Consider the following 10,783-nt stretch of genomic DNA (forward strand, 5'->3'; position numbering starts at 1 on the left):
GATGCGTGCCGTAGCAGCTCCCTTAGTTGACATAATATGCATGACTGAAGATGCTGTGCTGGTTGTCCTGTATGTAGCGTGTTTCAATATTCAGGTGTGTCTGGCAGGTGCTCGTCAGAATATTAATTAACCTTTTTTTTTTCTTGCTGTTTTTTAGACTTATGGCCTTATTTTGCATATCTGGGGTTTATTTGTGTTTTGTCAGAGAGAGAGAGAGAGAGAGAGAGAGAGAGAGAGAGAGAGAGAGAGAGATGTAAAATTAATAAATCCCAAAATAACATCAATGAACTTTTTATAATCGAAAAATCAAAACACACGAAAGACAATGAACACAAACACCCAACACAGAAGCCTAACATTTACAGCTCTTTAATTTAACACAACAACAGATAGACAAAATAATTAGTGACTAGGCTTATCTTGGTGGCAGATTCAAAGCCTATCTGGTTCTGGGGGCCGCCATTATGAAGTCGAGCGCATCAGAAGAACGCCGCTATTTTTAAACTCTCACAGGAACAGAGAGCTAAAAGTGGATAAGTCTCACATTGTTCGCTACACGATAAAACATTACTATAACATTGTCGCTTCATAAACACACTATTCAAAGACGTGTTGCCAGAAATATACAAATGATGTATTTTTAGACCACATCCTCCCTCACTTCCAAGCCTCACATTGTTCGCCACACGATAAAACTACTCTATATAATATTGTCGCTTCATGAACACACTATTCAAAGACGTGTAGCCAGAAATATACAAACGATCTATTTTTAAACCATACCCTCCCTTTCTCTAACCTTTCCCCTTCCCCCCCACACACACACGCACTTCCCTTCCTTTCATCCTCCTTATAAGGACGCACATCGCTTTTACGAGAGCAACTAAATCAATGTTTAATATTACACACCACATGACGTCACAGCGCAGGGCTTGATAACTTATTTTGCTACACTGTTCCCTCACCCCCTCACGGAACTGGCCCCCCTCCCGGATACCCCCTTCTGTATACACCCCCCTTCCCTCTTCTGCGCCCCCTACGTGTCTCCTTCAGCAATGTAATACTCCCCCGCTTCTTTCTGCCCCTTCAAGCATTTCCCACGCGGCTCTTGAGGTGCTGTGTATTTCTGGCGACGGTGGCTGTGTTGGGCTAGGCTGTTGTAATTATAATGGCGGCTCTGTGTGTGTGTGTGTGTGTGTGTGTGTGTGTGTGTGTGTGTGTGTGTGTGAGTGAGTGGGGGAATGAACGGCAGCGGCTTCCCACGCACCTCTCACACTGCCCAGACCCCCACCACCACTCCCAGACCCCTAGACCCCCAGACTCTCTCTCTCTCTCTCTCTCTCTCTCTCTCTCTCTCTCTCTCTCTCTCTCTCTCTCTCTCTCTCTTGTATTTTGAAACTTTTGTTAATCTCTCAGGGAGTGTTTTCTGAGGCTATGGAGCTAACTAAGTGATTAGTCTGGTTTCGTGTGTTTATTAGTGTTGTGTTCGTGTTGATCTGTCACTAGAATTACAGAAAACTTTGTATTTTGAGTAATAGTAAAAGAAATGATCCTGGTTCTTAGTTTTGTGTGTTCATCTGTCACTAGAATCACGGAAACTTTATGACATCTTGAAAGGGTAAAATAAATTATCCTGCTTCCTACTTCTCGTGTTCATTTGTCACTAGAATCACGGAGACTTTATGATGTCGTGAATAATGGTAAAATAATTGATCCTTCTTCCTACTTTTTTTGTGTTAATCTGTCACAAGAATCATGGAGACTTTATGATATCTTGAATAATGGTAATGAAAAAAAAATATCCTAGCTCTTATTTTTCCATGATGATCGGTCATTAGAAGCAGGAAAACTTTATATTTTGAGTAATAGTAAAATAATCCTGCTTCCTACTTTTTCGTGTTAATTTGTCACTAGAATCACGGAAACTTTATGATTTCTACAACAATGGTAAAAATAATGATCCTGGTTCCTATTTTTTGAAATGCTTCTTTCTCTTATCAGCACAATTTTCAAACTATTCACATGATTAATCGAGTTATCAGTTTTTTTTTTTTTTTTTTTTTGCTTCTGATTAGATAGAAACCTTAAACTCTCATTATAAACACTCTCGAAAACTTTAACAACTTCAAAACTTGTCAAAAATATAAGGCAAGACACTATACGATCGGGTTCTAAGGATATTTTTTTCCCTTGATGATGCAGGAACCTTGTCAAACACCCTATGTAAATCTTGAAAAAAAAAAGAAAGAAAAAGACTCGGAAGCCTAGATAACTTTAAAAAAACCTGTTAAAAATATAAGCCAGCACACTCTTTAACCAGACATTTATTAGTATTTTCCCTCTCATTAAGTAGAAAAAACACAAATCCACGAAATAAATCCTTTTGAAAACCCAAATGACCATAAAACTAAAAAAAATATAAGCCAGCACACTCTTAACCAGACATTTATTATTATTTTCCCTCTTATTAAGTAGAAAAAACACACACACACACACACCCACGTAAAAACACCCCCAAAAGCGTTAACACCCTTGAAAACCCAAATATCTTGAAAAACCTGTCAAAATATACGACAACACTATTTAACCCGACATTTATTGATTTTATGCCTCTCATTAAGTAGAAAACGCACAAACGCACCTAAAAACACCCTGGAAAGCGTTAACACTCTTGAAAACCCAAATAACTTTAAAAACCTGTCAAAATATAAGATAACACGCTTTCTACACGCTTTCTAACCAGACATTTATTGATTTTATGCCTCTCATTAAGTAGAAAACTCAAACACCCACGGAAGAACAGCCTCAAAAAGCGTTAACACTCTTGAAAACCCAAATAACTTTAAAAACCTATCAGAAAATAAGATGACACACTATTTAACCCGACACATTGATTTTATGCCTCTCAATAAGTAGAAAGCTCACAAACCCACGAAGAAAAGCACCCTCAAAAACCCCAACAACATCATTTTATACCTCTCATTAAGTAGAACCCACACAAACTCACGTAAAAAAAAAAAAAGAAAAAAAAACTTCAAAAACCCCAATAACATCAAAACGCATCAAGAACACAAGACAAGACACTATTTAAACAAGACAACCTCTCCTTGGCTTATATTCTAGACATTTCCCTTTTGTACAGCGAGAACCAGGAAGAGAATCGAGTCCCCTTCCCTTGTGGTGTGAGTGCGTATGTGTGTATGTGTTAGTGTTTGATTCCCTTACAGCGGCCATTCTCCAGCTGCGCATTAATGACGTCAGTTGTCTCCCTCGTCGCGCACCAATCGTAAATCAAGCGATAGCGGCGCCTCTGTGACGTCACCGCTATCAGTATTATGGCTGTTGTTGCCGGTTTGGAATTTTTAGCGGGTAATATTCTCTCTCCCGCCTGTGAACTTATGGTCCCTATTAGATGGTGATAGAGTGAAGAAGTTGTTTTTGGCGGGTTTTATTTTTGATCTACCGCCTATGAAGTTATGGCGTTCCTATTAGATGCTTGATAGAGTGAAGAAGTTGTTTTTGGCGGGTTTTTGTGTATTTAACGCCTATGAAGTTGCTGATGAAGTTAATTTTTTTTATTTGTTATCTAAAGCCTACGAAGTTATGGCATTCCTAATAGATGGTGACAGAGTAATGAAGTTATTTTTTTCTATATTTTTCATCTACCGTTTATGAAGTTCAAATTTTCCTAGATGCTGATAGAGTTAAGTTTTTTTGTCATGTATAATTATCTACCGCCTATGAAGTTACGGTGTCTATAGGATGTTGATAGTTTTTTCCATTGATTTATTTTAATTTATTATTCATTATAGGATTTATCATAGGATTTATTATTTCATTTACTATAGGATGTTGATAGTTTTTCTTCATGCATTATCTACCGCCTACGAAGTTATGGTGTGTCTTTACGATGTTGATAGTGTAAAGTAAATATTTTTGTGTGTGATTGGTTTGAAGCGAGGGTGCGGAGGAGTGAGGCAGGGTGAAGACAGGGTGAGGTTAACGATTACTGGTTCACTTTTGTTGGTTTTATTGGGTGTTGAATAGGCGGAAAGCTGTTGTTACTGCTGATGGGTTTGTTTGTTTTGTGAGGAGAAGTATGCGTATGTTTAGTATAAGGAAAAGGAGCAGAAAAGGAGGAGGAGGAAGAGGAGAAGAAGGAGAAGTATGCGTATGTTTAGTATAAGGAAAAGGAACAGAAAAGGAGGAGGAGGAGGAGGAGAAGGAGAAGAAGGACAAGTATGAGTATGTGTAGTATAAGGAAAAGGAACAGAAAATGAGGAGGAGGAGGAGGAGGAAAAGAAGAAGGAGGAAAGAAATAAAACCAGAAAGATAACATGAGAAAAATAGAAATAGAAAAATATGAAAGAGGATAATAAACAAAAGGAGTAAAAACATTAAAAGAGATAAGAAGAAGAAAGAGGAGGAGAACGAGGAAGAGGAAAGGAGAATGATAAAACAAAAGGAATAAGAACAGATAAGGAGAAGAAGAAAGAGGAGGAGAACGAGGAAGAGGAAAAAGAAGAATGGAAGAGGAAATGGATAGAAGGAGTGAAAGCGGAGAGACAAAGGGCTAGTGAAGGTGAAGGAATAGATAAGTGCTGGATTAGTTGTGGAATTAATGAGGTTAGCTTTGGTTGTATGACTTGTAAAGGTTTAGAAGTTGTTGTTGTTGTTGTTGTTGTTGTTGCTGTTGTTGTTGTTGTTGTTGTTGTTGTTCCTGGTGTTGTTTTTGTTCTTATTATTATTCTTATCGTTCTTGTTCCTATTGTTGTTGTTGTTGTTGTTGTTGTTGTTGTTGTTGTTGTTGTTACTGGTGTTGTTGTTGTTATTGTTCTTGTTCCTGTTGTTGTTCTTATTATATTTTTCTGTTAACGAAAATACGAGACAAGAAAGGAGAAAGAAAAAAACTACTAAATTAACGACAAGGTTTAGTTTTATCGAGAGAGAGAGAGAGAGAGAGAGAGAGAGAGAGAGAGAATATGATGTTTTAAATTAATGATAAAACACCACAGGGTCGGTTTTACGTTTCTCTCGATTTGCATCAGTGTGTTCTGTTAAGGTGGTGGTGGTGATGGTGGTGGTGGTGGGGTGGTGGTGATGATGGTGATGATGGTGGTGGTGAATGCGTGTGTCCGTGCGGGGTAAGAGGAGAAAGATGATAAGGATGAGTAAGAGTATGTGTAGTATAAGGAGAAGGAGCAGAAAAGGAGAAGGAGGAAGAGGAAGAAGAGGAGGAATGAAACTAAAAAGAGTAAATAGCAATAAATAAAAAAAATATGAAGGAGAATATTAAACAAAAGACGTAAAAACAGACAAGAAAGAGAACAAAGAGGAGGAGGAGAAGGAGGAAGAGGAAAATTAGGTAGGAGGAGAGGAGGAGGAGGAGGAGGAGGAGGAGGAGGAGGAGGAGGAAATGGAGAGTGAGGAGTGAAAGCGGAGAGATAGAGGCATAAAGAAGATGAGAACAAGGAGGAGGAGGAGGAGGAGGAGGTAGAATTAACGAAGAGATTAAGAAAGAGGGAACAAGATAAGAGAAAGGAAAAGTGTCTTGAGTGATGTTAAACAAGAGATGAGGAGGGAGGTAAAAGATAAAAGCAAGGAGGAAAATGAGAGGAGGAGGAGGAGGAGGAAATATCAAAGAAAAGGAAAGAAAGAAAATTAATAAACTTTTGGAAAAACAAACAGTAAATAAATGACACTAACAATACTTAAAAAAAAGGAAGAGAGAAAGAATGTCGGATGAGAAAGGAAACAGGAAGAGAAGGAGGAGGAGGAGGAGGAGGAGGAGGAGGAGGAGGAGGAAAGCACGAGGAATGAAATATTAAAGCGAATGAAGGAAATAGATAAAGAGATAAAGAAAATATAAAGAGAAGAAAAATATGGAGAAAGAGGAGGAGGAGGAGGAGGAGGAGGAGAAAATACACACAAAAGAAATACGGAAACAGGAAATAACACGATAAAAAAAAAAAAAACGAAGGAGGAAGAGAAACAAAGGAAGAAGAACAAAAGAAAGGAGGAAGCGATGAAGAACAATAAAAGCTAATAAAATAAATAAATGATAGAATAAAGTAAAGAAAAAAAAGAATACAAAGAACAGCGGTGATGGTGACGGTGTGTGCGGCGGGTCAGTCAACACAAACAAACACAAACCGATTAAGCTGAGGGTGGCGGGACGAGGAGAGGGAAGGGGCGGGGTGGTGGGGTGGCCGAGGGGAGGCTGGAGAGTGGCGGCGTAGAGAGGGTTGGTGAGGGTTTGTTTGGATGCCGATAAAGCCTGTTACTCACGGAAAGCCTGAACTTAATTATGGAGGATAGTGGCGATAGTGTGTGTGTGTGTGTGTGTGTGTGTGTGTGTGTGTGTGTGTGTGTGTGTGTGTGTGTGTCAGGGAGGGTGGGGAAGGGGTGGGCTGGGTTGTTGTGTTGTGCTTGTGTGGTTTTTAAAGTGTTGTGTGTGTGTGTGTGTGTGTGTGTGTGTGTGTGTGTGTGTGTGTGTGTGTGTGTGTGTGCGGGGAGGCTGGAGGCTACAGGAGGATGAGGGTGAGGGTGAGGGTGATGAGTGAGGGGAGTGTGAGTGGAGGGTGGTGTGTGGCGGGACAGGTGTTTGGTGAGGGGCGAGGCGCGTCATTAAGGAAACATGTGTGCGGTGAAGGGACAGGTGTATGGTGCCCGCGGGGTGACATGCCCTTGGGGACAGTCGGCGTGCCTGGGGGGCCTTCACACGTGGGTCAGGCGCCACCCACGGAGGCTCGCGGCGTGTGAAGGCTGCCGCCGGGCCGCTCACAGCCTGCCAGTCTGCCATCCTGCCACCCGCCGCGGGGAGGCTCACCCGGGGACATAAGGTGATGGTGAGGCGGCGTGTGTCCCCCAAACACCATGGTGGCCGCCGCGCCGCGCTGGCCCCGCCCCGCGCCCCGCCCCGCCCCGGGAGCCACACCCCCTCGGTGACGCAAGGGCCGGCTCCGCCCCCGCGTGACGTGTTGGAGGCTGGGCCAGGTGGCGGCGGCTCAGGTGTGGCGGTGCGTGGCGGTGGCGGGAGTCTGGACAATGTCATCAGGGTGCGAGGGCGGCTGGCCCGGCTACCCCTACTGCGCCTACCCCGCACCGCCGCCCCCGCCGCCCCCGCCACCACCACAGTGGCCACCACACCACCACCACCACCACCCGCACCATCACTATCACCACCACCACCACCATCACACGCCGCCCGATTTCTGCGGCGGCCAGGGCGCCCCGCCGCCGCCCCCGCCGCTAGTGTCCTACGGTGACGCGGGCTCCGTGCTGCCGCCCTGCCCGACACACTACTGGGATGGCGACACCCTCTACGATGACTGTGGCCGCATGGTGCGCCGCAAGAGTTCAGCCAACAAGAAGGAGCGGCGGCGCACACAGAGCATCAACAACGCCTTCGCGGAGCTGCGGGAGTGCATCCCCAACGTGCCCGCCGATACCAAGCTGTCCAAGATCAAGACGCTGCGTCTCGCCACCTCCTACATCGCCTACCTCATGGAGGTGCTGCACGGCGAGGATGGCGCCGCGCCCGCGCCGCCGCCCCCGGGACCTTTCCCGCCTGCCAACCCTCACCAGGCTGCCTCCGCCGCCACCACCGCGCCCACCGCAGGACACAGCGAAAAGGTGTGTGTGTGTGTGTGTGTGTGTGTGTGTGTGTGTGTGTGTGTGTGTGTGTGTGTGTCAAATTCCCATCGTCACTATTATTTGTATCATCATCAGCAACAGCAGCAATCAGTTATAGTGGTAATAGTAGTAGTAGTATAGTAGTACGAGTAAATATCTAAATGATTCTTTGTGTTCACTAAAAAAAATCGTCTGTGTGTGTGTGTGTGTGTGTGTGTGTGTGTGTGTGTGTGTGTGTGTGTGTGTGTGTGTGTGTGTGTGTGTGTGTGTGTGGTGTGTGTCGCGCCAGACAACATGGCAGTCCTTCCATTATTCAGTGTATTGTGGCGGGAGGTGATGAAGGGAAGCCGTGGAGGAGAATAGCAAGGGTGTTTATTTGCTGAGAGAGAGAGAGAGAGAGAGAGAGAGAGAGAGAGAGAGAGAGAGATGGGGAATTGTATGTGTGCGGGGATATTACATAGTGGTAGTAACAATAAAGTGAATGATATAAAAACACTATACTATTACACACACACACACACACACACACACACACACACACACACACACACACACACACACACACACACACACACACAGGAAGAAAATACCCTTTTATCGCTCATGTCTAAAAAAAAGGTAGGGAGGAGAGGGAAGGAGGGCGTCAACAAGAGGTAGTGAGGAGACCGTGAGTGTTCCTATGGGTGATTGGCGGAGGTGAGGGACAGGTGGTCTCCATTGGTCAGCAGGGCGGGTTATGAAAGTGGTGACGAGGGAGGGAGTGTTGTGGTGGGCGTGAAAATGTGTGTGTGTGTGTGTGTGTGTGTGTGTGTGTGTGTGTGTGTGTGTGTGTGTGTGTGTGTGTGTGTGTGTGTGTGTGTGCAATATGAGTACACGTGTCTGGCGGGAGATAGCTATAGGTAACGTACACACACACACACACACACACACACACACACACACACACACACACACACACACACACACACACACACACACACACACACACACACACACACACGAGTGATTCTTTTTTTATTGTGTTGTGCAAAAGGAATAATTTAGTTACCTATACTACTACTACTGCTACTGCTACTGCTACTGCTACTGCTACTACTACTACTACTACTACTACTACTACTACTACTACTACTACTACTACTACTACTACAATGACGATGGTGATGCGAAGAATAGTGACGATGTTAGGTTGATTTTTGATATGATGATGATAATAGCAACAACAACAACAACAACAACAACAACAACAACAACAACAACAACAGCAGCACTTTTAATAACAACAAACACGAACTGTTTTACATCAACACACACACACTCTCTATATGATTAAACCAAACACTATAATGCTCCATTGTTTTATTATAGTTTCTTCTCAAGGAATGGCATGTCTGTCTGTCTGTCTGTCTGTCTGTCTTCCTGTTTGTTTGTTAGCCTGTTTTCATTGCTGTTAATCTGTTACCTGTTCATTTATTTGTGTGTCTGTTTGTATGTCTACCTTTCTATCTGTCTGTCTGTCTGTCTGTCTATCTGTCTATATGTATGTATGTATGTATTTATGTATGTATATCACTGTCTGTTTATAAATATCAATGTCTGTTAATCTTCTAATTTTACTCTGTCTGTGTATCCTTGTGTGTGTGTGTGTGTGTGTGTGTGTGTGTGTGTGTGTGTGTGTGTGTGTGTGTGTGTGTGTGTGTGTGTGTCTGTCTGTCTGTCTGTCACACACACACACACACACACACACACACACACACACACACACAGGTAACATTCAGCAGGTTCTGGCAACAATAATAAATGCTGGTGTCCGTGTTTACAGGTAGCCTGAGCAGGTGTACCTCGTGTCTGGCCTGGGATAAACTGTGTGTGTGTGTGTGTGTGTGTGTGTGTGTGTGTGTGTGTGTGTGTGTGTGTGTGTGTGTGTGTGTGTGTGTGGAGTTCCTCTCTTCCTATTCCTTCATCAATGTGTCTCGTCTGTATATGCATTCTTATCTTCATTGCTTTCTTCCTTTTTTTCTTTTTCGTTTTTTCATCCTTTTTCTTTTTATTTTCTCTTTCTTTCGTCGTCTATTTGTTTGTTAATTTGTTTGTTTCTCTTCCTTCTTTCTGTCCTTTTTTTCTGTCTTTTCTTATTTTCTTCCTCTCTTGTGTTTTTCATCCCATCTACCTTATTCCTTATTTTCTCCTCCACTCTTTCCTCTTCCCTTCTTTTTCCCTTTCTGTTCCTCTTTAAAGTCTTCAGTACCATGACGCGTTTCCATATTCCGGTTGGTGACTATTTGGTGATTTTCTACAGCTTCACAAACATATGTCGGGGGGATTAAAATAGTGAAGACTGTGGCCATTAATCTTCTGACCTCCATACACCCTTCCTAATGTCAATGAAATGGTTTAATAGTGCACAGAACTCAAGGTAAAAATGTGTCCTAGTTACAACTCACCACCACCACCACCGCCACACCTTCCCTTAAATTAAACACCCCTATGTCTTCCCCTTCAGGACGACAGCGACATGGACACGGAGCCCTCGCCATCCACTACCCAGGGAGGGGCGCTCAACACCTCCACCAGCCCCACCGCCACCTCTGCCGCCCCCAGCAACGCACCTGCAGAAACCGCCGCCGCCGCAGGGTTAGATAAACAGCGCAGGGGAAGAACTGGCTGGCCGGAGACTGTCTGGGCGCAAGAACTGAAGCACTGACGAAGTTGTGCTGGTGGTTCCTCCTTCGTCGGCGCCTTCAGGAGTTTTTTTTTTTTTAAGTGTTTAGGATTGTGAAGTGTGTTTTTCTTGTGGGACGTGTTGTGTGTGTGTGTGTGTGTGTGTGTGTGTGTGTGTGTGTGTGTGTGTGTGTGTGTGTTTTTTTTTTCAATGTTATGAAAAGTTTGGTGGTGTTAAGCGTTTTTACACACACACACACACACACACACACACACACACACACACACACACACACACACACACACACACACACAACAAAGAGAAAGTGGTTGAAGCGGTGGAAAATTATGGAAAAATAAATAAACACACACACACACACACACACACACACACACACACACACACACACACACACACACACACACACACACACACACACACACACACACACACACGTCCTGTTTGTTCTTCCCGAGTGATTCATTT

The 10,783-nt window shown here is 43.6% G+C and overlaps 1 protein-coding gene and 1 long non-coding RNA gene across 2 annotated transcripts in view; one reads left to right on the plus strand and one right to left on the minus strand.

The window, feature by feature from the left end:
• The window catches only part of LOC123508630, a 62,912-nt gene that overhangs the window by 11,399 nt on the left and 40,730 nt on the right, over positions 1 to 10,783 (minus strand). The window lies entirely within an intron of this gene.
• Positions 7,033 to 10,484, plus strand: LOC123508629 (heart- and neural crest derivatives-expressed protein 1-like). The gene is made up of 2 exons (XM_045262459.1): positions 7,033 to 7,635; positions 10,139 to 10,484. The coding sequence occupies exons 1-2, from the start codon at positions 7,048 to 7,050 to the stop codon at positions 10,337 to 10,339; spliced, it is 789 nt and encodes a 262-aa protein (XP_045118394.1). The 5' UTR covers positions 7,033 to 7,047; the 3' UTR covers positions 10,340 to 10,484.

The sequence above is a fragment of the Portunus trituberculatus genome, chromosome 25 (assembly GCF_017591435.1).
Source record: "Portunus trituberculatus isolate SZX2019 chromosome 25, ASM1759143v1, whole genome shotgun sequence".
In the NCBI taxonomy this organism is placed as follows: domain Eukaryota; kingdom Metazoa; phylum Arthropoda; class Malacostraca; order Decapoda; family Portunidae; genus Portunus; species Portunus trituberculatus.

Bases quoted from the DNA above. Each gene is read 5' to 3' on its own strand.
- LOC123508629 (XM_045262459.1), top strand. From the start codon at position 7,048: ATGTCATCAGGGTGCGAGGGCGGCTGGCCCGGCTACCCCTACTGCGCC. The intron at 7,636-10,138 runs GTGTGTGTGTGT...CTTCCCCTTCAG, and splicing joins CCGCAGGACACAGCGAAAAG to GACGACAGCGACATGGACAC.